The sequence below is a fragment of the Ascaphus truei genome, chromosome 3 (genome assembly GCF_040206685.1).
Source record: "Ascaphus truei isolate aAscTru1 chromosome 3, aAscTru1.hap1, whole genome shotgun sequence".
In the NCBI taxonomy this organism is placed as follows: domain Eukaryota; kingdom Metazoa; phylum Chordata; class Amphibia; order Anura; family Ascaphidae; genus Ascaphus; species Ascaphus truei.
This window is the reverse complement of record NC_134485.1, coordinates 379,449,412-379,477,222: the sequence shown is the minus strand read 5'-3', so window position 1 is coordinate 379,477,222 and position 27,811 is coordinate 379,449,412. Positions and strand designations below refer to the sequence as shown.

The following is a 27,811-nucleotide window of genomic DNA, read 5'->3' as shown; positions in this document are numbered from 1 at the left end:
TATCCGATTGCCAATTCTTGGAGTCAGGAACGAATTAATTTTTCCCCTTTAATGGGGGTTTTTGTTTGCCTTCCTCTGGATCAATAAGCAAGTATAGATATAGGATAAAGTATCTGTTGTCTAAATTTAGAATAGGTTGAACTTGATGGACGTACGTCTTTTTTCAACCTCATCTACTATGTAACTATGTATTCAGGGATATACCAAATAAGTAAACATGGGAAGGATGTTGATCCAGGGAATAATCCGATTTGTTAATTCTTGGAATCGGGAAGAATTTATTTTTCCCCTTATGAGATATCATTGGATGATATGTCACTGGGGTTTTTTGTTTGCCTTCCTCTGGATCAATAAGGAAGTATAGAGATAGAATAAAGTATGTTGTCTAAATTTAGCATAGGTTAAACTTGATGGACGTACTGTATGTCTTTTTTCAACCTCATCTACTATGTAACTGATTGTTTTAGTCCAAATAATCTAATACTTCTAGAAGTGTGTGTGTGTATTTTTATTATTGCAACAAATCACATTTGCTTAAACGTCTGGTATCCAGCAAGCTCAAGAAAATAGTTAGAAGTTTATTCTGCCTTTAGCTCCAGGCAGTATAAAAGCTGCCAGTATAAAAACTGTCCATCTAAATGTTTACAATACAACAACAAATAAACTACTTTTTGTTTTACTGTACAGAGAACAAATGGACATTTCGCAGGACGGCTGTATCAAATCCAACATTCAACTTGCTAATGGTATGTTTTTTGTTCCAGAATTTTAGGTATTCTTCTTATAATACAGCATTGAAACCAGGAGCAGTGGACATAAACCTATTAGGTTCTCTCCTGTGCTACTATTCTTAGGTTGTATACTAATGTGCGATATCCATAAATGCCTTGAATGAGTAACCGGGTCCATAGATTATATCTTTTAAAATTGAGTTGCCAACCCCCAAAAGCCAAATGGTGGGGTTTTTGTGTTGTGGTGGGGTGCTTGTGAGTCTTCAAATTAACGTTTTTTGTATGTTCTTTTTATTTTTTTTATTTAGAAAATACGAGTTTATGTCCTGAGGTGGACGCAGGCAATTTTGCCTCTCTTGATTTAAAGGTAAACGAACAGTAAAAAGTTATGATTATTTGTGTTTTTATTAATAAAAAATCTTGCGTATTTTCCTATTGAATACATTTGGTAGATTCTCTTCTAGTTAGGGCCTGTGCAAGAATCAGATACATTTTATATCTGCTACAAATCAAACTACCAGCTCTAAAAAAGGAAGGTCATTTTCATTCTTGGAGCACGGTGGCATGCAAAACAATTTCTAACTTGCGCCCATAGTGGGCTTTAAATGTATGAAAAAGGGATACACTGTATGACTACCGCATAAATTGCTGTCGCACCTGCAGAGTTTAATGCTGCGTGTAAAGCAAAGTTCTTTAGAATTATTCATGAACAGTGCTATCTTTTCCCAGACAGGGGGTACAGGCACAGAACCGATTCATGCGGATCCCCGTTGGTTCTATATTTTGTTAGAAATGACAAGAAAGTTCATTTTAATTATTAAAATCTTTGCAAACTTCAAATTAAGGTGTTGGAACAGGAGATATTTGCCAATATCAGATGTCAGTCCTGAAATTGTCTACGTTATTCCAATGGACTTTCGCTTTGATTCACTAAGTGTAAGAATTTTAATAAAATTGGCGTTATTGGTATTGAAAGACAAACTTATTTATCGACCTATTTTCTATTTATTTATCGATTTTTATTGCAGTAGCCCGTTCCAAGCCATATTGCAAGGATAAGGGGCTTTTACCGTTGTTATATGTAAGTTTTTAGTGGGTTTTTGAGTAATGAGTAATTAATAGCTAATTACTTATTAACATGCTATTCATTAAACTGTACTACCGGTTATCCAACAATACGCCAATTTTTGGCACCTTCCTCAAGCTGACAAATAGAGGTTTCTCCCCCACCCCCCAAGGGCAAAAAAAACAACACTTCTAGCACTGATGCATGATTAAATAAAGTGCTGTGCCGGACCGCTGAAGTGGTTGATTATCCCGGATAATCCCAGCTGCATTCTTTCGTGGTGTGCTGCAAATTGAACGAGGCGGTGGACAGGATGCCTTTTGCAGACGTGCCCAGGATTCCAAACTGGCAGCCATTGCTTAATAAAGTAACAATATTTTGCTTTACTCTTCATGTTTAGAGACCGAAGCAAGATAAGGTTAGTCAACCTAACATAAATGTTAATATCATGTATATTTCAATGTCAAACTTATTCATATATGAGCGCCATAGAAGCTCCTGTGGCCAGCTATTCATGGTCAATTTAACGTTAAGTTAATGCAATTTTCAGGTATACACATGAGCATCAATATTGCCGACTATGAATTTAATCTTGTGATTACTGAGGTAATTGTAAAAACGAGTGCCGAAATCGCAATTGTTTTTTATTTTTTTTCCAACGATCTTTACTTTTGGTGAACCCGGGCAATTTCATCGCAACCTCTGGATGGGGAAGGGTCTGTGTTTTCTCTCACTGGCTTATCCTATTACTGGGCAGCCAAGTAACGATATGGGGAGTTAGAGATGTACTTTGTAAGGTACACTGACGTTGTGCCTAGAGGAAATACAATCCCACTGAAATAACAGGTTCCCATGTCTATAAACTAATTTTCTAAATTAAAATGTGTCTAATTTTTTTTTTTACGCCACCATTTGCTCCGATTTATCCTTTTAAATATGCTGTTTGTTTGGTCATATGAATATCTGCACATTTTTATTCTTTAAACTGAAGTAAAATGCACTTGTGTTTCTTTCTGTAGTGTAACCTGTCTGAAAGGATTGATGAAGCATTGACCATAGCAAATTCTACTTTCCAGCACATAAATGTAGCATTAAAGGTATAGTATCTTAAACACTGTTTTTACTTTCAATCATAAATATTACGTATTCAATATTGGCTGTCTAGCCGTCCGTGTACTGAATATCCTCAAACTTCGGTCAATCCAGTACTGGATGAAGACCCACCAATGGTCTTCCAGGTACTGCAGTTGTAGGCTTCTCCTCCACGTTGCTCCAACATATTTTCAGATTTCATCCTATCATCTTACTTTTGGTCGTCATAGGTTTTTTGCGAAGCCTTGAAATCTGGTCAAATATCATCTTTTTCGTTATTTTAATTTATGATGCTTCTGAATTATCTCTTCATTTAGGGTTCAAGGTTTGTGTGTGTGTGTGTGTATAATCACAGATATAAATTACACATCTACACTGAAGCCACACTTCATATATTTTTATGGATCTCTAGTATCTTTAATATTTTATTTTTAATATTGTTATTTCTGTTATATACTGATCCACTGATCGGTGAAATTATGCAAGGCTGGTCCTTTTGAGGGTTGCCCTTTTGGGTTACGGATGAGTGTCCACACAGTCCATTCCAAACTGCAATACGGGGTGTCAAATAGTATCCTTAATTGATCGGAATTATAAACATGCAAGTTCAATTAAACAAATACAGTTGAACCCCGTTATAAAATAATTGATAAATTATACATTATAATTATTTATAAATGTTATTTTAATTATAATGTATAATTTATAAATTATTATTTTATAAATTATACCATATCATACAGGAATCGAACCCAGGACCTTTCATATGCTAGTACCAATTCTCTACCTGCAAGCCACATAGTTTGTGTGATGTCACAGACTCTAAAAACAAACTTAACATGCAATGTTGCGGGTATATTTTTTTCTCTAATCTACTGCATGATTACTAATTGTAGTACAAAAATACAACATTGTTGTAATTTCGTTTAATTGGACTTGCATGTGTATCATTCAGATAATTTAAGGATACTATTGGACACCACAGATAATTTGCAGTTTGGTATAAATTTCTTCCTGGATGGTATGGTATGGACACTCCCTGATGAAGTCACTGCGCAAGTGACGAAATGTGTAGGACACGTGACATCTGTGGACTTCAATATTTCAGTTCTCAAACAAGCTGGAGAGATTTTACTCCGTTCCTTCATTGTTACTGACGGTTTATGGGCAGACATTGTTTTGAACGTCTGTTGATCCACAAGTGTGGTAGATTCGTGACAAGATGTCAGAAATCTTATGCTGAAACGTAACAGCCTATTGAAGTGTATAGTAAAGGGACAAATGCTAATAGCACTCCTGTTGTATGGACTATTCCTGAGACAGATGAATTCTGTTCAGGGTTATACCCTCATCCCCAACACAGTTGTAACTGAGTGAGGGGATTGACACATAGACCTAGGGAGATGCAATGTAACTCAGAAGGGTACAACTGAGGTGTCAGAAACTCGCCTGCTGAAACACACTTAACGAAATGAAGACGGGCATCCCCAGAGATGTACAGATAGGCAAGTACAGCTGCCAGCAATAGTAAACTTGGCAGGTGGTCTGGAATCACTGGGCAGTAAGTTTTTCTCTGAGGAGGAAGTAGTAACCACTGTTCCGTCAATAGGAATACATCGTATGGTCAGCATAAGATTTCTGACATCTTGTCACGAATCTAACACACTTGTGGATCAACAGAGCTGATACAGCGATGTTACAATGATTACAGTCACTGCTGTTTATTTTTAAACCCCTATATTTTATATTCGTCGATGGCAATAAAGTATTTTAACACATTCATTAATCATTTCTGTGATTGAGTGCTCGGTTACTAGGTTAATCTTTTCTCTCAGTATTGGCTCTTTTATCATACCTAGTGAGCACCTCACTCTTATACATCTCAGCTGTTGCAGGCGCTCCCCCATTTGCGTGTAGCTACCTGATTTATTTAAAAACAAACCTAAAATATTTGTCATGTTTACCGTTTTAAAAATGTACCTATTTTTAATAATAATAAAAAAAATGCAATGTGATTTGTGTTACACACCTCCTAACTCGCTGCTAGAAAATACAGATAAGTCTAGTTTCAAGGTCTTATTCCACTTTGGAATATCTCATTTAGTGGCTCTTATACAGGTTGAAGCAATGAAGTGTTGACGCAAACAAAAAATGGGATTTCAGACTACTGTGCTGTTCAATTGAACCTCGGCATTGACATCTGCACTGATATGACGTGCGTTATCAGTGTAGATGGATGAGTGTTCTGATGTGTGACTTTGAACAAGCTAAGTATCTCTGAAACCCAAAAGCCCTATTGCTAACTAGTCATATGCACCTCTCTGCATGCATCCACGCTGATAATACTCATAGGATCAGCGCAGATTAAAATGTGAGACAGCTTTAGTTTGGATAGAACTTAGACTGGTTGTGGCTGTGAGAGTCTCCGGTAGATTGTTCCAGTTTTGGGATTCAGAATGAAGGTTGAGACCACGTGATGACGCCAGTTGTTATGCTGAGATGGATACGTTTTAAACATCTTATTTTAACAACCCACCCCATTAATATCCGTCTACTCTGTCATAATGGTGTGCACAGTTTCTGTGAAGCCATTTATGATGACCCTCTAAATCTATTTAAAACAAACAAACAAAAAAAAATACTATTAACGACAGACATGTGGAATGTCTGTAACCGTGTTTTTTTTTGTTTTTTTAAAGATCGCTCAAATTGTCATTCTGAATTAATTCTTAAATATTTCATGTTGAAGGTTTTTTTTTCTTTCCCTACACAGACTTCTAAATCTTTGAAACAGAGAATTAAACAGACAGAAGAAAGCATTTCTAATATCATTCAGACAGAGTTTGACAAAATTTCCCTTGCTCTCCAGACTAGGTGAGTGTTTTAGTTTACCTTCCTGGTATCCCCAATAAACTCCTGTTGGGGTCATTTCGGCTTGTCTTAATTTAGTCAGGTGCATTGTAAGCGATAGGTGTTAAACTTTCTGCTCTCTGGTTTATTGAGCTGTTAGCACTGTCTTACATCATTGATATGGATAAGCAATGGCTTCTTTCTGCCTCCTGTGTGTAGTAATCTATTGCCAGAGAGTATATTACTACTGTTGCACCTTACGTTAAAGCTGCAGTTTTCAAAATGTGCATCAATACAATCTGCACACTGACAAGTGATTTAGCTAAGCTGCAGATCGATCCGTTCTCCTTTAATCGACTGTAATAGATTGCTTGCTCATGGTTATTTAATTCAGTTCTTGCACAGCATTTTGGGCAATGTAGTTCCTAGAATATGATTGACTGGCTGTTCCTAGAATATGATTGACTGTCTGGGCAGTTACTAAATACAATTGGTTCACTGCTAGAGAGAGTGTGGGGCTCAAGAGCCAGAGCCTATCAGAAGGGGAAGGGGTTTGTCACTTTGGAAATGCTTCCTACATTAGAAACATTAAAAATGTCTTTAAAACATTTTTTTTTTTTTTGTGCTACGAATATTTTCTCATAGTACAGAGCTAATTTTATTAAAAAGAACACACATGACCGGCCCATTTCTCTGATCAATACCGACATAAACATTTTCTCCAAACTCATAGCAAACAGAGTGGGTAGCGTCCTCCCCATGTTGATTCATCCAGATCAGGTGGGGTTCATCGGAGGAAGGCAAGCAGCAGACAATACCATACGAATATTAGATTTGATTGATTTGGCCCAAAAACAAAATATTCCGTTAATGTTATTAAGTCTAGATTCGGAAAAAGCCTTTGATATGATCGACTGGCCCTATTTGAAGGAGACGCTGAAATTATTTGGCTTTGAAGGACGCCTCCTGGGAGCCATTCTGGCACTATACGAGGGACCGACGGCAAAGGTGTGTCATCAGGGCTTCCCGTCAGAACAATTTCAAATCCGTAGTGGCACGAGGCAGGGTTGCCCGTTGTCCCCGTTGTTGTTTGCCCTTTGTATTGAACCCCTGGCTGCACATGTGAGATTATGCCCGGATGTAACAGGGATATCATTAAAGGAACAGTCCCATAAAGTGGCGCTGTACGCGGATGATGTGATCCTGACGTTATCCGATTCACTTACCTCTCTGCCCAATGTTTTTGCAATACTGGGAAGATTTAATCAAATTTCTGGGTTTAAAATTAATCAGGCCAAATCAGAAGCCCTCAACATAAATTTACCAAAAGCAGTAGAAAAACTAATTGGACTAAACTTTAATTTTAAGTGGCAACCCTCCACGATCAAATAACTAGGGGTTAATATAACAAAAGACTACAAAGCACTATATAAGGCTAATTATCCCAGGTTATTCAAAACTCTTGAGAGAGGATCTCAGGAGATGGGCGGAGTATGGCATCTCTTGGATTGGGAGGATTCACAATGTGAAAATGAATCTACTTCCAAGGGTGTTATACCTTTTTCAAGCCCTCCCAATTCCCCTGCTGAAAGAAGACATCCTCTCTACAGTCAAGGATAATGAAGTTTATCTGGAATAAAAAAAGCCAGAGAATAAAAAAGGATATCTTGAAGAGGCCGACCTCGAGAGGAGGGTTGGGGGTGCCTTGCTTGTTCGCTTACTACAAAGCAGCCCAATTGAGTAAAATTGCACAGTGGCACTCAGACCCGGGTCTCCGGCGATGGGTGGCTCTGGAAAAAGAATGCTGCGCACCAGTGGAGCTGCATAATCTAATTTGGCTTCCCAAAAAAAGCAGGTCTCTAGTTAAGATACCGCTGCAGGCCATCTCAAGCTCCTTGAAGGTATGGGAGGCTACCAAATTTAGCTGTTCTCTCACAACATTAAACTCTTTGATGACACCTTTGTGGGGTAACCCAGACTTTGCTCCAGGCTTGAATAGCCCTAATTTCTCAAGGTGGATTCACTCAGGTTATTTGCGACTGAAAGATCTGGAGGGTAGAAAACATATCATAACATTCGATCACATCAAAGAGGAAAAAGAAATGCCAAATGCAGAATTCTTTAGGTACCTCCAGACCAGAGCATTTTATAACAAAGCCCCAATTCGGCCTGCCAGAAAAAACATTGAGCAGCTGTGTTCTAGAGGAACGGACACAAGGGGACTAACTTCTAGATTGTAAAGGGAAGTGATCTGCCCCGAGACAGGAGACGAACCCAGACTTGGCTATATGAGAGAGTAGGAAGCGGACCTGGGGGAGACATTAGAGGACGAAGACTGGGACAGGATCCTGCAGGCAGCGGCTAAAAGCTCTATCTGTACTACGTTAAAGGAAAACGCATACAAAGTCCTGATGCGCTGGTACCATACCCCAATTAAATTGTCTAAATTTGTCAGAGGATATTCCCCGCTCTCTCTCAAACAGTGCGGGGAAAGAGCTGACTTATGTCACATGCTGTGGTCGTGCACGAAGGTGGCCCCGATTTGGGCAAAAATCAGAGCATGGCTGCAGAGGATGCTTGGCATGGAGATCCCCCTAGACCCGTGGTTGTTCTTGCTGGGCAGACGGGTTCAGGGTCTGTCGAACGCAACACATAAATTGATAGCGCATTTGGCAACTGCCACCAGGTGCGAGATCGCAGCATTGTGGAAGCAAACGGATTTACCAATTATACCCAAAATCAGGAACAGGATTTGGCATGTGTGCCGGAGGGAGAAATTGACAAGTATGGTCAACGACTCCGGCCCTAATTTTCTAAAAGTCTGGTCGCCTTGTTTGGCCCAGACAGATATCCCTGGGGTAGACGCCACCACAATTTTGCAATGATATTAAAAAAATGCGTTCTCCAGTAACTAGCAGGGTCCACGACCACATAGAGACAGTACAGTCGGGGAGACTGAGGAAAGGATGACTCCACGCGGCGCAGAGCCAGGCACATACAGAGTTACATACAGTAGGAGGCCGAACGCAAACGAAGATCAGAGAGACGCATCCGCCCACCCGCCCCGTCACCCCTCCCTCCCCCCCCCTCTTCTGGAACCACGTAGTTTCGTCCCCCCGTCAGTCCTGTCTGTCATGTTAGTCAAGTTCGTCTTATTGTTTCTTGAATAGCTTTACCATAGGGTGCATACGCTTTAGCCCATGGATTGTGTTACTATGTTTGTAATGTATAACCCAACTAGCTGAGAGACCCAGCGTTGCCCGTGAGTTAAATTTGCCGCTAGGAAAAGGTGGGGGGAGGGACAGTGGACAGGAGGAGGGGGGGGACGGCGACAGTGGACAGGAGGGGGGTAGTGGACAGGAGGGGGGGTAGTGGACAGGAGGGGGTGGCAGTGGACATGAGGGGGGGCGGGGGACAGTGGACAGGAGTGGGGGGGACAGTGGACAGGAGTGGGGGGGACAGTGGACAGGAGGGGGTGGACAGGAGGGGGGGGACAGTGGACAGGAGGGGGAGGAGAGTGGACAGGAGGGGGAGGAGAGTGGACAGGAGGGGGGGCACACACACTGTGTCCCACACACTGTGTCCCACACACACACACACACACACAGTGTCACACACACACACACACACACACACACACACACAGTGTCACACACACACAGTGACACACACACACACATACGTCACCTCTCTTTCCGGCCGCCGCCATGTTACTTAGTCCGCGAGGGAGGAAGGGGGTCCTTCCGTCCGCCGCCATCTTAGGTGCCGCGTGGCAGCGGCAGGCTGCCCTGCCCACTGCCTGTCCCCGCGCCGGGGAGGGAGGTGAGTGGAGCGGGAGGTGAGTGGAGCGGGAGGGAGGTGAGTGGAGCGGGACCTCTCCTTCCGGCCGCCGCCATGTTACTTAGTCCGCGAGGGAGGAAGGGGGTCCTTCCGTCCGCCGCCATCTTAGGTGCTGCGTGGCAGCGGCAATCTGCCCTGCCCACTGCCTGTCCCCGCGCCTGGGAGGGAGGTGAGTGGAGCGGGAGGTGAGTGGGGGGGGGAGGTGAGTGGAGCGGGAGGGAGGTGAGTGGAGAGGGAGGGAGGTGAGTGGAGCGGGAGGTGAGTGGAGCGGGAGGGAGGGAGGTGGAGGGAGGTGAGTGGAGAGGGAGTGCAGCGGGAGGGAGGTGAGTGGAGCACCGGGGAGGGGGGAGGTGAGTGTGATGGGGGGTGTGGAGAGGACAGAGAGAGTGTGTGTGTGTGTGTGTGTTTGTGTGGTTTTTTTGGACCTTTGGCCCGTCATTCCACCTCAGGCCAATGAGAGGTGTGGGGGGCGGGCCAAGGGGGTGGTGTGAGTGTGTGAGGCCAATGAGAGGTGTGCGGGGGCGGGCGGGCCAAGGGACCAATGAGATTGCCGCTAGGGACAGGGAACACAGTGAAACATACATACATACATACAATGCTTTCAGAAATATATAGCAGATCGTAGTTAAAATCAGTTATTAAAAAAAAAAAAAAAAAAAAATAAATAAAATAACACACATGTAGGATATTGCTTGAACTGTTGCTTTAAATGCATACACATCTATTATACAAAAAAACAAGTGATAAGACGGCTCTTCTTTACACATCCCAAAAATTGTACGCCATATAACCCTGCCCCATGTAATTGATGTCACAAAGCAAATCGAATATGGGTATGTGACATGAAATGTGAGCATTGTTACACTTAATCAGAAGATGTCATAGCAGTGACTTATTATTCAATGGTTCACATCAAAGTACATTAAGCCAAAAATGCAATATTATAGATATATTTTTAAAAAGAACATTATTTTAAAGGTGCAAGTTATTTTAAAGGTGCAAGTTATCAAATTGGTACCACTAAGAACAATGCATTTTTGAAGTGAAACTTCCTTAGTGGCACCTCATTCAAACTGGGGCAAAAAAGAATTGTGGAGACAGAAATGAAATGGATGTGACGTCAGTGCTGGCAGTTGAGGCCGGGCTGTGTTCTGGCTCAGCCCGACCCCAACACTGACATCACACCCGCTCCACAAATCAGATGCGGCGGCGATAGCCGCCGGCGCCGCTCCTAACGGCTGCTGCTCCCCCCACATGGCTGATGACATAGGCGGCGGCGATAGCCACCGGCGCCGCTCCTAACGGCCGCAATTTCCCCCAGGTGGAGATGGGCACGGGCGGCATCCGGGGCAGCGGAGACCGGCTCTCCTGCTACAACCCGCTGACCGCTCTCTGTCCCAGCCGCGCGCTCTGCCGGGCTGGAGACTCAGACAGAGCCCCCCTGCGCATGCCATTCCTCCCACACGTCCGCCGCCACCATTCCTAACTGCCGCTGCTGCCCGCTGACATGCGCGGTAGCCATGGCGACGCTCACGGGCGGCTCGGAGACCTTGCGCTGCTGGGTGAATGAGGAGGATGGCTTTCCCCCCTCCTGCTCCCTCCCCCCCCGCTCAACATACTCACCACCGTCACAGCTAACGAGTGCTGAGATCCTGCACTGGTGCGGCTGCTCCGAACTGCTGCTGCTGCTCTCCGCGGGGGCCCTCCAAGTTAAGGAGTTCTCCAGCTTCGAGGCCGGCGCTGCCAACCAGTCGAAGGCTGTGTTCGTGGTGAGCTGCGGGGGGTGAGTGGATGGGGTGAACTTCATGGCTGAGGTGATGTGGGCGCTGCTGCTGGTCCCGATCTCCCCGCACCTATTCCTGGCCCCGGCCTTCTCCTCTCTCTTCCCGCTGCTACCTGGCGGAGACCTGCAGGCTCTCAACTGCAGCTGGCCGGACAAGAAGAGGATCCCGGGGCTGGGGGACATGGAGCTGCCCTCCTTGCCCCCCCGAGCTACAGCTTCACATCCGGAGCCTGGTTTCAGGACTTAACCACCTGATGGAGGGTATCGGGGTGAGAGAGGAGTGCTTCTCGGTGGGGCACCTGAGAAGGATCATTGCGGGGGAGCTGGCCAGCTATCCTCAGGCGAGAAACCGCAGGAAGCATACACTGACACACACATACACACACACACACACACACACACACTGACACATACACACACACACACTGACTGACACACAAACACACATACACACACATACACACTCACTGACTGACACACAAACTGACTGACTCACACACACACACTCACTGACTGACACACATACACACTCACTGACTGACACACATACACACTCACACTGACTAACACACACACACACACTCACTGACTGACACACATACACTGACTGACACACACACTCACTGACTGACACACATACACACTCACTCACTGACTGACATACATACTCACTCACGGACTGACACACATACACACTCACTCACACACCTACACACTCACTCACTGACTGACACACATACACACTCACTGACTGACACACATACACACTCACTGACTGACACACATACACTGACTGACACACATACACTGACTGACACACACTCACTGACTGACACACACTCACTGACTGACACACATACACACTCACTCACTGACTGACACACATACACACTCACTCACTGACTGACACACATACACACTCACTCACGGACTGACACACATACACACTCACTCACGGACTGACACACACCTACACTGACTGACACACACACCTACACTGACTGACATACACTGACTGATACATACAGACTGACACACACACACCCCAGTGATGCGCCGAACAGCGCCCACAAGTGATGTGCCTACTCCCCCGCCCCCCCCCCCCCCTGTGAGCTGCCGAGCACCTCCCATGTTCCGTACCTCCGCTGGGGGGCTGGCTGCAGCAGGAAACACAGCCCACAGCTCCGCCGGGGGAGGAGACTCAGACAGAGTTCTCCTTGTCCGCAGCTACGTCGTGGTGGGTGTAGGTCGCAGAGAGAGACATACACACCACAGACACACACACTGACTGACACACGCAGACACACACACACACTGACACACACGCAGACACAAATAATTCAGTTACTATAAATATAGATGTGCAAATAGCTAAAACATGTGGTCAAACTTTTGTGTTTTGGAAGTCAAATTGTTTTGTGATTTTTAATTAAAAACATCACCATCACAAATAAAATTTATGTGACAAAAAACAAAGAAGTTTCACTTACTATGCGCGTGCTCAGCACACACAGCTTTTTTTTTTTTTACCACAGTGGAAAACAAATATTGGGACCGCCATCAAAATGTGTAAATACAGCACATTTACTCATTTTGATGCCAGTCATAAGGTCCTGATCTTTTTAGGTATCTAGCTAACACCAAAAAGCACAGCAATTTTTTATTTATTTTTTTGGTTACTTTTTATTTAGTATTTTCAAGTCAGTTTCACAAAATAGTGAACATATATCACGTTTTACTGAAAAAAGAATGAGGGTAAAATAATATTGGGGAAGGATATGGGTGAGGAAGGGGGAAAGAGGCGGGTTGAAAGATAAATACAGAATAATGCTGTTCTTAAAATGTATACATTTTTAACGAGTCTTGGGCATTTTGATATTGAGGTTTCTGTATTGGGACATCAACCGATCCATATTTAACATAAAATCTTATTTGTTTATTGAAATGTGTGAACCAGGGCTCCCAGGTTTCCACATCTGTTGGCGGAGTCATGAAGATAGGCTGATCTCTCAAGATACGCTATATCCCATATTTTATTGTAGACACTGGAAAGGAGGCAGCGTTTACGTTTCCAAAGCGGGCAATGGAGCATCTTTTTCCATTAAAGATATGGGTAATTAATTTGGACTCCAGATTGTTTGAGTTGGGAAATGGGGCCCCCAAAATCACAAAGTGGATTTCTGGGGGTTACTACTTCTGCCAATCTAAGGTTAAGGCCCCGCTCCCTCAGTCAGCGCGCCCGCACTGCAGACAGGCGGTGCGCTGACAGGCACAGACCGCGATATGCGGTCTGTAGGGAGCCGGGGGGGGGGGGGAGGGGGCCTGAGTGGGAGGGGGGAACGTGAGTGGGAGGGGGGGGGCGTGAGTTTCGTGGTAAAACTTTGCCAGATCGTGGTGCCGTCCACCACCCCCACATACACACAACACATACATATACACTCTCACATTTTTCCCCGCAGCTCCTTCCCTGCTCCCCTCCCAAGCCGCCTCCCATCCGTAGCTCCTTCCCTCCCCTCCTCCCCATTGGCTGACTCGCGTACCACGTGACGTGTCAGCGCTGAAAAGCACAAGGAGGTTGTAGCTCCAGCAGGCTGACGCGTCATAGTACGTAGTCAGCCCTGCCGGAAGGAGTCAGCGGGGGCAAGGACCATTCGGGTAAGGGTCTGGTGGCCCGCGGCCGCGCGCGCCACCGGCTGCAGTGGGTTCGCAGCCTAAGAATTTTACCCCATAGGGGTTTCATTTTAAGACATTCCCACCAAATATGTAGGATGGCGCCAGGGCTCCCACATTCTCTCCAACAAAGGAGGGAGACATTCGGATAGATTGAATTTAGTTTAATAGGAGTATAATACCAACGATCTAGAATCTTGTATATGTTTTTTTTAATTTCCACACAAATGGAATTTTTATACCTCCCAAATGTCTTGCCAAGTTTATATATCTATGGGATGCTAAGGTCTTTTTCCCATGCCAACGTATTTGTTTATCTTGGGGTCCCCTGGGATGCTGCGTATTGCGTGATACAATACAGAGGTGAGTCCCTTGGTTAAAGATTGGCAGTTACATCAAAGTTCAAATTGAGCTATCTTTAGTGGCACTTTCTTTTGGTACTTAGATTGAATGAGATGCCTAAGTTGCAAGTATGTAAAGAATTTAGTACTGTATTTGGGATTTTGAATATTAATTGTAATTTAGGAAAGGGCTTGATTATCCATCACATCTTTCACCCTAGTGACTCCATGTTGTGTCCACAGATTTGGTTCATTTTTATTTGTAACCTGATGAAAAGTACTTTGAGTCTGATGTGCCCTCTATTCTGAAAGTAGAGGGAGAGCCAGTACAAGGGTCCCTGACCCGGTGGCTGCAGGGGGGCCCGGCTGCTGGTCCTCTAGTTGGAGCCAGCCCTGGCTCTCCCCAAGGTGCGGGCCTCCCTCACTAACCCTGTCCCACGCGGAGCCTCTGACAGCGCACGCCGGAAGCAAGCTGGGCTCACCTTTCGGCACACACTGGCATGAGGGAGGCCTGGTGCACGCCGCCGTTCGATGCTCAGCGTGGGACAGTCAGTGATGGAGGCCCGTAGCTGGGGAGAGCCGGGCCAGGCGGCAACGAGAGGAAAGGCAGCCACCGGGCTTGGCTAGAGGACTGAGACCATCCCCAAGGTAAGTCTGTATTTTGGGGGGAAACACATGGTACAGCAATGCCTATGGTATACCTAGGTAGCGATAAGCATCAAAGGGGTGAATGCATTTTCCAACATAGGATTTAAAAAAAAAAAGGGGGGGAATCAGGTCAAGTCACTTGGGATGCCCCTGGAAGGCGTCTGATGTCATAGAAATTTATAAAATGGGTGCTAAGGCAAATGGTCCTGTCAAGAAGTAACAATCAGGAGCAAAAGGGAGTCAACCCCACCAAAAAATAGGTACAAATCAAAAGATGGCAAAAAAAGTAATTTAATGACTATATAGAAAGACATGGTTTCATCCAATGTTTCGGTGCCATCATGCACCTTTATCAGGGATGAAGGTGCATGTTGAGACCGAAACATTGGATGTAACCTTTAAATGAACTTATTTGTGATGTTTTGATCTTTACCTGTTTTTTGGTGTGCTTGACTCTCTTTTGCCCAACATAGGGTTTGAAATCATTTTTATTAGCCCGATGGTATAAATGTTTTACTGCTCTTCCCCATTGTATCTCAATATGGTAATTAATTGATGGAGTTACTGTAATTACCACATGGTGGTCACCTTAAAATATTGCACCCGATAAAGGTTTATTGCCATGTGGATGACTTTGGTCACAAAGAGTTTGCGACAAGGCCATGGATCTTGGTGCAGGGGAGACAAGCTGGGTCATAAACACAAAATATATCTTCCTGGAAAAAGTTCCAAAAGACAATTTTTTTTCTCAACAATATCACCAAATTAAGTTATATCTTCCGTACAGTTATTTTGTATGTTCTTCTACAGGCTAACACTACTATCCTTTGTCTGGATAATGAATAACAGTGAATACATTACTGATTCTTGATTTTTGTTTTCTTTGATCATTGTCTTACTGCTTCCTTTAATTAAGATTTAATTAAAATATATTATTTCCATAGGAAGTCAAACTTACTTGCTGAGCTAAACGCAAATAGGGACATTTATGTAGCTGATCTAGAAAAAGCTGTGAGGACTATTGAAGAGAAGAAAAATAATTTGGAAATGAATGTGAAATCTGCTGAGGGATTGAAGAAAACACCATCTCTGAGCACATACTGTGATCTGAATAAGGTAGGCATCCACACAAAATTGATCATTGAACTCCTTTTCTGCAGAATAATACCCTTCTGTTGTTTGTTTGTAGTTTTATTTTCTATTCTTTATTTTATTTGTTATGTCAACCCTGCAGAATGTTATATAACAGGGGTGCGCAAACTTTTCTGTTTGCGCCGCTGAACCCCCCCCCCTCCCTTACTAGCTCTGAGCTCATGACGTCACGTTACGGCGTGTTGACATGGGGACACGTCGCCGAATAGGCAGCTCAGACCAGGTAATTTAAATGCCTGGGAGAAGAGCGCGGGGCCTCTGTAACCCCCCTGCTCCCCTCAGAAAATCTTGCGCCCCCCCCCTCCCCCCCCCCGGGGTGGGTGCTTAGTCCACCACTTTGCGCACCACTGTTGTATAATACAGTAGCTCAGCTTGCTAGGGTGTTAGAGGAGCTCGAGGGAAGAGCATCTCTCTGTATTGTCAATCGGAATGTCCCTTTGTACAGTATGAAGACTATTCATTTGACGCCAACATTGTGCTGCTAATCTGTAAACTTTATTGCACAGGAAAACATTTAAAATAATTGTTGGGTGAGAAATAGGAGGTGGGTCCCGTCCAGGGCAAACAAAATGTAATTATTGTAACATTAATTTTTGCATACTTTAAACTGTAAATGTTGGTAACATTATAGATTCAAATTAGTGGTGGGTTAAACTTATTAAACCTATTTGTTTAACATATAAAACAGATCATTTTCATTAGTTCAATATGGTCATATGCGATACTGCACCTTTATGCCCTCTGTTATTCTCTCCCATTTATTGTATATACATACATGTATAAATAAAACATCTGTTGGGGGACTGTGTGTGTGTGTGTGTGTGTGTGTGTGTGTGTCTGTGTGTGTGTGTGTGTCGCCCACAGTGTACAAAAGAGACCGTACAGTACAGGAAATTATAATACAATAAGTGCAGCAAACAAAATCAGACAATAGGGAAGGAAATCTCCTACCCCAGAGTTTACAGTCCAAATGGTATGTTGGGAGACATGGCGATTGCAGATGAGAGAATAGGTACACTCGATGGCAGTGCTTGGCCACAATTGTTGGTAGGAGTGACTGTGGGTGTAGGTCAGTAGCCATGCGTCTAGGCTATTGAAGTGCTTCATTTAAATGGTGAGTTTTAAGTTTTGTCTTTAACTTTGGGAGAGAGGGTACTTGGCATATACAGAGTGTGACTGAGTTCCACAGGTAAGGGGCAGCGAGTGAAAATGTTTTAAGGCAAGCGAGAGCAGTATTGGCAATATTTTGAAAGATGCCTAGGCAACATGCTTTGATGTGATTGGATGGATGGTAGTACCGTTTACTGTGATGAAAAAAGTAGATATTAGGCCAGGTGTAGGGAGAAATGAGTATCTCCATTTTAGACATATTTAGTTTGATAGCGAAGAACCACCCATGAGGATATCGCCAGCAGGCAACGAGAGACCTGAGAATGAGTTGCCAGGTGTGAGAATAGGGGTGGCTAGATAAATCTGTTTATCAGCGAAAGAGAGGTCCCAGAACAGAGCCCTAATGTACGCCAACAGACAGATCAATGGGAGTCAAAGACCTGTTGGCAACAAAACCGGAAACGTGTGATGGGAGAAGGATGAGAACCAGGAGATCGCTTTGTTGTGGATACCAAGAGATTAGAATATTAAGAGGTGGTATCGATGGCAGCAGAGAGAGAGAGGAGGAAAAGGACAATGGGATCATTGGCCACTTTAGTTAGCTGTTCGAACGCCTGATTGTAAAGGGTCCAGGAGGGCATGGGAATTAAGTCCGTTGATCATACGGGAGAAGTCAAGACATTCTAGCAATTTGGAGTCAAGGGCAGGCGGGGCACGTAGGGACTTTGGTGTTTTTGAGAATAGGTGTGACCACTATGCTTAAAAGAAGAGGGGCAAGTGCCAGAGCATAGGGAGGAATTTAATATATGGGTGAGACGGACTGAGACAGGAGCAAGATTTCTGGTAAGGTGTGAGGGGATGAGATTGAGAGGGCATGTGGTAGAGGGAGAAGAGAGGATCAGCTTAGAAACGTCTAACTCTTTAGCAGGAGAAAAGTAGTCATTGTTAATAACATCCATTTTGCCTTTAAAGTGGTCAGCAAAGTCTTGATCAGAAGTGAAGGAAGGATGGGTTGTGGGAGAAGGGAGTCAAATACAGGAGAAATTTAAAGTGCAGAAAATCCGTATGAGTGTGAAATGTCCAAGTGCGAAGGAAGTGTGTTTGTGAATGTAGCCAAGGGTGTGTGTTAAGGCAGGGGTGTGCAAACTTTTCCCCCTGCACCCTCCCCCCCTCCTTTCCTTGTCTCCGGCGTTCTGACGTCACGTTACCCATGGCCATTCCAGAGGGCACAGGAGAAGGGAAAAGAGAACGAAGGGAGACAATGAATAGATATTAAGTTAGGTGAGTTACACACTTGGCAGGGAAGGAGAGGGAACCGTTGCGAGAGCAGGTGGCTATGTGGCCAGGTCCAGAATTATGAGAGATCCCCAGCAGCAAGGGGTAGATGGAGAATGGAGGTGACGAGGGGATTTGTGGGGGTACTTTTTTTTTTTTTTTTTATTGAGGTGTGCAGAAGTAGCTGGGATGGATGTGTCTAAATAGTGGTGCACTGGTAGATGGAGGGGGGAGGGGAGAATAAGGAAGAAATGTGGATAGAATAAGGGGAGTAGGGAAGATGGAGAGAATAGAAACGTTTACAAAGAAGTGAGGAAACTGCAAACCAAGAGCAATAGAGAAGGCATGTTTGGATGCAGCACAGGTAGGAGAAAGTTTGTGTTAAAAAAAATGTATATGTATCTCGATCTCTACTGTCTCGCCAGCTTGATGATTTTAGGTGTATATTAATATTTCATTTTTAAAGATTTGCATACCAAGTTCTTACTACTATTTTTGTTGTTGTTGCCAACTCATTAACCTAATTGTTCTCATATGCATTAAAATTCCTTAACAACATTTGTCATATTTTAACCGACTGATTAACCGACTCTTAGTTCATTACATGATTCACTAGTAAATCTAATAGTTGAGCATTAGAAGCATTCAATAATAAGAGACCAAAAGTAAATGGGGAAACATACTGTAAACTAAACAGAGGGGTATAGTGGAAATACACTAGAAGAGTACAAAGGCAATATAAGAGACTTAAGGCACAATGATGATTTTGCTTTTCAGTTTGGTAGTTGTACTGTCAAGTCTTGTGTTATATTGATTTACAAATTCGTATTCCCTTTATTTACATATTAGTTAAAATTAATAATCTATTTTTTTCTAATTAAGCTTGTTGCTGACTTGAAGGGGAATTTGGAAAATGATTGTTTGAGTGATCTGGTATTGATGGCTGATCTAAGGTAAGTAGTATTAGATGTGACTGGCTTAGAAAGACAAACATGCTTATTCCTTAGTGATGCACATTTGTGTAGGGATAATATAATGCAGCCCTGTGTTCAAAAACGCTTAATTCAAAGCCACGTTAAGACGGTTCCACATTAACGGATTCCTTCCATCACTGATCACAGCCAAAAAAATAGGGGGCACTGTGGCTCTACCCCACACATAGCTCTATCTGTTAACGTCACAGAGCATCTTCCAGATTATGTGGTCACGCACCCAAGGGCCTGCCCTCCACCCCTCTAATTAGAGGTTCTATGGGGTTGCGATTCTTAATACACACCCCTAAAAATGCTTGAAGTTTGAAGGCTGGTTTACGAGCCATTTTAAAGTAACATTAGCAACACAAATGCATTTTTGCTGCTGGGAGACCTGTGGCACCAGAGTGCCGACGGTTTGTCAGAATTGCAACCACGTTTTTAGTGTATATCTTTATATAGTGCCTGCAGTGTACTTGGCACTTTACAAAAGAGACAATACATTACAGGGAATTATAATACAATAAGTGTAGCAAAGTCAGAAAATAGGAAAGGAAATCCCTGCCCCGGAGAGCTTACAATCTAAGTGGAATGCCGGGATACATAGACAGGTTGGGGAATAAGTGCAGTAGATGGCAGGGCTTGGCCACAATGGTTGGTAAGAGCGAGTGTGGGACAGTAGCCATGAATTTAAGTTCTTGAAATACTTTATTTAAAAGGTGAGTTTTAAGTTTTGTCTTAAAGGTGGGAAGAGTGTGCTTGATGTATGCCGAGTGTGAGGGAATTCCACAGGTAAAGAGCAGATAGTGGAAAGGGTAAAGGTGAGCAAGAGCATTGGAGGTGACAGGTGGAAAGGAGACACTTCTAGCTAGAGCGCAGGAGACGAGCAGGGGCATAACGAGAAATCAAAGTGGATATGTAGGAAGGAGCAGGGGAGTGGGGTGCCTTAAAGGTAAAGAAGAGAACTTTGTAGGTGATCCGAAACTTGGTTGGAAGCCAGAAGAGGGATTTAAGGAGGCGATGAGCAGAGACTGTTTTTGGAAGAAAGTGTAATTATTCCAGCAGCAGAATTTTGGATAGATTGCAAAAGAGAAAGTTGTGAGGCAGGGAGGCCTGTTAGCAGTATGTTACAATAAGCCACACAGGAGAGGATAAGGGCATTAGAGTTTTAGCAGTAAATTGAAAGAGGAAATGGCAGATCTTGGCAATATTACAGAGGAAGAAGCGATGGATTTTAGCCATGATGTGAATGGAGAAGGAGCGGGAAAATCTAATGTTACTCCTAGGCAACGTGCTTTGGTAACAGGCTGGTAGTACCGTTTACTGTGATGGACAAAGGGGATATTAAGCTAGATTTAGGGGAAAATATTAGGAGTTCAGTTTGAGACCTTAAGGCGGCAGAGCACCATCCACAAGGTTATAGCCAGGAGGCAATCTGGGACTTGGGACTGGATTGCAGGAGTGAGGGTAGGGGGAATAGATAGATCTGTGTATCACCTGCATAGAGATGTTGCCCAAGGCCAAAAGTTCTTGAGGTCATAGAGTGATATTGTGTAGAGAGAGAAAAGGAAAGGTCCCAGAACAGAGCTTAGGGGTACAACAGACAGATCAACAGAAGACGAAGACCTCTAGGCAACATAGACAAATGTGCGATGGGAGAAATATGATGAGAACCAAGATAGAGCTCTGTTGCGATTACCGAGAGCGTTTAAAGTATGAAAGAGAAGTGATAGACTGTATCAAAAGCAGCAGAGTGAGAGCGTAGAATTAGAAGTGAATTGTGACCTGGGATTCTGCTTCATGTAGATTATTGGCTGCTTTAGGCTGAGTCCACGGTTGTCACTGCGGTGCGCGCTACACACACCACAGCACAGCCCTCTATGGGGCAGTCCCCAGTGGCTGTGTGAGGGCGCACAAAGCGCTGTGACGCGTACGCTGGCCACAACGCAGTCAAGTGGTGGCGCACAGCCAATGGCAGGGCACATTGTTATGGCCCAGCGCTCCCCTTGAGCTCCCTACAGACCGCCGATCGTGGCTGCAGGTGCCGCTAGGCGTGCATGCAGCCGTGAGGACCGGGGCGGTAGCCTTAGCAAGCACAGTCTAAGTGAGCTGTACGAAAGCCTGATTGTTAAGGTTCCAGGAGGGCATGGGAATTAAGACCATTGATTATATGGGTGTGACATTTGATGCCGCGTTGCCATGGAGACGATTCCTGAAGCTGGCCGTATCGAGGTAAGTTGAGTTGCAGAGGCCTTGCGATCCCCCGGCATTGAATTTAAATGCCATGGGGAAGAGTGCAGGGCCTCTGCAACCGCTGCGCGCCCCCCAGTTTGCGCACCCCTGTTGTTGAGTATAGGTGTGACCGCATGCTTAAACGGAGATGGAAAAGTGCTAGAGGATAGGGAGGAATTGAAGATGTGGGTAAAGGTGGTGACGGAGATGAGAGCAAGAGTTCTGGTAAAGTGTGAGGGGATGAGATTGAGAGGGCATGTGGTACAGGGAGAAGTGATCAGCTTAGAAACTTAGCCCTGCAGCTTTTCTTGAGCCGAGGTAGAAGGGTCTATTTATTCCCTCAATAAAAGTTTGTGCCAGAACATGCAATCTATTGTGACCTCACCTCCGATTCTTCTATCTAGTGATTCCACCCCCTCAGCCTGCAAGCCCATTCCTACCAATCCAACACCTTTAACTCCCTGCATGGCCCCTGGCCAGACAAGCCATGACAACTGCCATGCTCCGCCATAGCCAATAGGAACCTTTCGGACCGTTTGCTTATCCCTTCCTACATAGAATTGCTAAAAATTATTATTTAAACACATGTTAAAGAAATCGAATTTTGCTTTGTCAACAGATTTCAAATAAACAGTGAAAAGATCATTGAGACAGTTGAAAAACTGGGAAGAATATATATTAGTACGGTTGCAGAGTAAGTAACTGTATTTCACCGTTGGCTTATTTAGTACAGGTATGATCTTTGATGCTAAAAAAAAAAAATCTTTCACTTATAGGATGTAATGCCCTTTTGCTCTATTAATTAATATTAATAGGGTATATGGTTTCTAAAGAGAAACAAAAAACTAGACTGAACTTTCATTAATGGGATTCAGTTGTCTCTGCATTTTTTTGTTGGATTCCCTTTAAATTATCTGATTTTGACTTTGACGGTAGTCATTAGCTAAAAAAAAACTAGCAATTTTATTTCAAGTATGAGACATGGTTATGATTTGCATGTATTTGTGTTTTTAGTTTATATTCACTTTATCAGCTTTAAATAGAAGCCGATACTGGGGCGTTCTTTTGTGACACTTTATATGGACAACACTTTTTGTTGATAGATGTCCACTGATACACAATGGGAATACTGTGATGTCTAATGAAGAACCGTACGACCTGGATGTTTCTTTGTCCTTGGAAAATAAAAATGCTATAATGAGTGGGAAACAATTTGAAGCAGAATGTGTGATGGAGCAAGAAGCACAACAAGAATCTAGAATGGAGCAAGAATGTCTGATGCCGTCAGAATCAAAGCACAGTGGCCCTCGAGAATTAACTTCACCAGTATCTAAAAAATCTGCTTTACACCAGTCCTTGTCTAGTCCTGATGTTATCATTGAAGAAATTATAGATGAGGAGCAAAGTTGTAAGTAAATGCTACTGTTTATTTATAAAAACAAAATGACAAATGAGTGGGAAATGTACAGTAACATGAAGCCATGCACAGTGCAAAAGATATATAGATATATCTATATAGCTCCATGACTACAGTCTGGGTAGCTGAAGTACTAACACTGATATTTTAGACTTGTGTGGTATGTGCTTTTCTTACTGTACTTTGCATGGTAGAAACTTCATTATATTTTTGTATTGATGTAACAACTATTGCCTGAACTATTAAAATATGTTTAAAATAAACAGGAGGGCGTATAATAATCATTTTAAAGGGGCTATAAATCAATAATTGCCTTTCAAATGCAGCATAACTTTTCTCATATCTCCCGTGTTTTTATACATCTTCCGTCTCTATATCCCTCCTCCTTTCTCTTTAGAATAATCCCTGATTACTCCCCTGATTCTACCATCTTTTCTAGTTCTCTGCCAGTGCGCCTTGCAACCAATGCCCTGCTGGCTCCCACTGCCACCGCTCACTTGCTACTTTCCAGTACTTTGTCGATAAATGAAATTAAGATTGTTTAAATACAAAGATGGTAATGAAAAGGAGAACAAAATATTTCTAGATGGGTGGGAAAATGAGGAAAATAAATAGAGGTGGTACAGTATATTAAAGTAGCAGTCCAAGGTGCTGTTCTCTCCCCCCTCCCTAATGTGTGCATCAATACAATCCACACAATGAGAAGTAATTAGCTAAATTCTGATCAATCTGTTCTCCTGTGATCGATCGGCGCAGATTAGGCTCGGGGCTTCGTTAAATGGCTGGTAGTGCAGCAGAAGAGGACCAAAGACGCAAAGTTCTATGGGGAAGATCATGTGATTAGGCAGTCACTAGATACAATTGGTGCACTGCTAGAGAGAGGGCAGTGCTCAAAAAGATGTGTGCCAGAGTCTGTTTTTGAAGAGGGAGAAGAAACTGTGTAAATGGTTGCTATAGAAAAAAAAATGCTTCTTACATTATAATACTTGGAAAATGTCATTCAGAGTTGTTTAAAAAAATAATAATGCTACAAATATTTTCTCATAGTACAGAACTGATTTATTTAAAAAAAAAGTTGAATATTTGCTTGGTCTGCTTTTAAAAGAAAGGAGTGAGCTTAACGAAATAACATGCTTTGGAAATACACTTCCTAACTTGCATTGCTGGAGTGACCTGCAACAACACTGGGTAAGCAAACTATTGCTTAAAAGTCTTGATATTAACTCAAGACATTTGCATTTCAACTCTGCATCTGAAATTCTGCTTCAGCAAAGCAGATCTGGCCACTACATGGGTGTTTGCCTTTGGTACTGTCGCTCACCTGCTGGTTCAGGAGGCCTGAGTTGCTCCGCAGTTGGAGTTTGGGAGCAGCAACAGGACAGACTTTCCTCATCTCTCACAGTGCAGCGCCTCCATCCCATGAGGATCCTGCGGATTGCAGGATGGTCCCCACAGGCCATACTCTTTCCCAACAACCACAGCATATTGGAACCAACGGCAGGTTTATTGCATGAACAGAATGACATATCTCCTTTCCTGGAGCAAACCCCCGAGGTTTCAGGCCCCAAGAGCCCCATCTAATCTCCTCAACCCTCTTATAGGGCATAGGGTATACACGGTACCATAACCATCCACCTCGGGGCACACTCAATTTGGCAGGTGTCGGCTTTTATACCCGGGGGAAGGGCTTGTAACCCTGCCCAATAACAGGGCGTGTCCTGGTACTAACAGGAATCACACCATGCCCATGTGATCCAGATCCAGTCAGTACCCTCCCCAGATTTGACACTTCCAACTGCGGTTTACTGCCCCTAAATAAAGAACCATACACGTCTCACCAGGCATCTCACAGGCAAAGACTATGACTCGTTCTCCTGGTCTACCATATAAGTGTGGTAGTGCTTCTCACTTGGCGTCTCCCAAACGGATCTCTCACTGGAGCCTCACCAGTTTCAAGTACCCTACTTCTTCCATGGTGCTCTGCCAAATCTCCAGCTCCCTGTGTATTTGTGTATATTTATATTTCTCCTTTACTCTAATAAAGTGATAACCTGGCTTACCGAAAGAAAAAATATTTCCTTCATTTCATTCCTGGTTTTTTTGGCGCAATAAATGATATGGCATGTTTAAATGTTATGTATCAGTCTTTTTTACCTAAAGGTATTATAAGTAACACCACTAGGAAGATGGAGAGGGGGTCACCTTTTTATCATATCGAATGAAAGTTTTTTTTCTTTCTGTTATACCACAGAAAGCACAGCCTATAACACACAGATGTGTTGCTGTGAGATGGGCTGAAAGAAAATAAGTTGTCAGTAAACCAAATTTTCCACCTTTTTTTGAATTATTTTTGGTTCATCCAATACTAAAAGATTGATGCATTTTCTAAGATGAATAGTAATATCGGTACGTGACTTGGGATTTTCCATTTTCACAATCTCTTTATGAATAAGTGGATAAGTAGACTACATTTGTTTTCCCCTCCCATTGGTAAATTCTTATCATTTGTTACTACAATTACAACAAGGTTTCAGAAGTTTAAATAAAATGAAACAAAAGACTGCAAATAGTTACCAATTTTCCCTAAACAGATTTGTTCTGGAACTGATGGTTTTTAATGGTTTTTTTCTTCTCACCCCCTGCCCCCCCCCCCTTTTTTTTTAAGCTGCTGCTTTAGAATTCAGCTGTGATACACAGAGGAGGCACAGAAAATTCACTCAAAAGAAGAGTTCGCAATTTGGACAAAAAAAAGGTGAGTTGTTTTTTTGTTTTTTTTTAAATGATGTCAATGTTTACATTGTGTTCAACTTATTTATAGCAGTGGACTGATACAGTACTTGCTGATCTACAAATCACACTGTGTTACTGCATAAAGTATTGGTTATGTCATGGGAAGGAGTACACTAATAGTGTCTCCGAGAATATTGCAATTTTATGGAGAGGAACCTACTTTTGAAACTTAGGAGGGGGTGACACATTATCCTTTAGGCCGTGATTATACCAGAAATCGCCAGCGACACTGCGTGGCTTAATGCTGCGCTGCTTCAGAACAAAGCAATAGGATCCAATGAAAGCTCACATACTAATGGCGACGGTAGCGCCGCGACGTACTGCAAAGCTTCTTGCTCTTGAGAATTTGATTTTCACAGACGAAAGCCCCATCACGTGATTGCCACGGGCCAATCACAGTATATCTGAACAAACCAATCACACACACGTGTGTGTGTGTGTGTGTGTGTGTGTGTATATATATATATATATATATATAGCCATGTCTCCCTGCAGTAGTGCTACAAATCTCTTTTGCATGTGTACATGTAGCGTCGCTATGATGACATCACAGGATCTCTTTGCAGCTCTGCAGTTCCAGGTATAATTGAGGCCTAAGATACTGGATTGGAGATGGAAATGCAAGAATTTCCTGGTGTCTTTGTTTCTCTTGTAGTTTATCAATCACTATTGCACCAATTGTGGGTGGTGACGCGAGCATTAAGGTTTCTCAAGTGCTGGGTAGTCTGTGGGAGTGTTATCCACACCTGCAGTTATGAATGGGGATGTTCCCTCTTTTTTTTTATCTTGTGTTTGATCCTACAATCTGTGGGGTACAGTGGTCTCTCCTCGCTGATATTAAACATCGCTGGTGGGGTACGGAGTCTATGTATATGCTGTACAACTTTAGAGATAAGTGAACACCACTGCAATAAGAGGCTAGTTAAGCCTAGTTTTACTCTTTGATAAAGCGTGCACGTCGTGCGAAACGCGTCGGAGGTGGTCTGTCCCCTTGCTGTTTTTACTGCACCGACACACTTTATTCGAGCAAATACCCAGTATGTACCTGGCAGATACCTGGAATGCGCCGCTCCTCACCTCTGACAAGCCCCGTTGCGTTTGCCTTCCCAGCCTGGGTTCATGCCTGGCTGACGGGCGGCTGATCTGTTAAATGATAATGATTAGGATTTAATAGGCTGCAATGCTTCGCGTGTCTACCAGATGGCATAAATTCATGAATTGTAATGCAGTATATATATATATACTGTGCAGTATTGCAGCCAGCGGGAATAAAATGCTTCAATCCCTGCCTGGAAAATACCTCAATGCACTCGGGCAGAAAACAGTCACAAACCTCAATACACCCGGGTAAACCCGAATTCGTGGGACTAGCCGAGCTCGAATAAAGTGTGTCGCCAGTGTATGTGCCGGAACTAAAGTATTTTTGTACCAGTAATGAGCAGTCCAGCTACTACTTTTTCCCTCAGCTGGTGCACCGTCTCACATACCCAAGCGTAGTTTTACAAAATATATTCATTTATAAAATATATATTTTTAAATGTGTTTGCCATATAGAAGTCAGGAAGGCATAATTGTATTTTTTGCAGTTTGAGGTTTGTCATTGTTTCCAGTTATTCTATACTGCTGAAGCACTTCTTTACAAACTATATTCTTATAATTGATTTTGTAGCTTTAAGGGTGGTGAAGGTAATGAGTGATAGATCAAATGTTACATAGTTACATAGTACAGCAGTGCGCGCACTGCGTGCGGTGAACCCTGGGGGCGGGCAGAGCTGTGCAAGAATTGGCAATCGGATTAATCCCTGGATCAACATTCTTCCCAGGTTTACTTATTTGGTATATC

The 27,811-nt window shown here is 43.3% G+C and overlaps 1 protein-coding gene across 4 annotated transcripts in view; it reads left to right on the top strand.

Annotated features, from left to right (window-relative positions):
- The window catches only part of RNF17 (ring finger protein 17), a 156,358-nt gene that overhangs the window by 20,762 nt on the left and 107,785 nt on the right, over positions 1 to 27,811 (top strand). For all 4 annotated transcript variants that reach the window (XM_075592318.1, XM_075592315.1, XM_075592314.1 and 1 more), the window contains exons 5-13: positions 688 to 746; positions 1,040 to 1,098; positions 2,817 to 2,894; positions 5,663 to 5,763; positions 15,966 to 16,137; positions 19,441 to 19,511; positions 22,381 to 22,455; positions 22,865 to 23,169; positions 25,844 to 25,930. In XM_075592318.1, the coding sequence (XP_075448433.1) occupies positions 688 to 746; positions 1,040 to 1,098; positions 2,817 to 2,894; positions 5,663 to 5,763; positions 15,966 to 16,137; positions 19,441 to 19,511; positions 22,381 to 22,455; positions 22,865 to 23,169; positions 25,844 to 25,930 (1,007 nt within the window). The remainder of the gene's footprint in view (positions 1 to 687; positions 747 to 1,039; positions 1,099 to 2,816; positions 2,895 to 5,662; positions 5,764 to 15,965; positions 16,138 to 19,440; positions 19,512 to 22,380; positions 22,456 to 22,864; positions 23,170 to 25,843; positions 25,931 to 27,811) is intronic.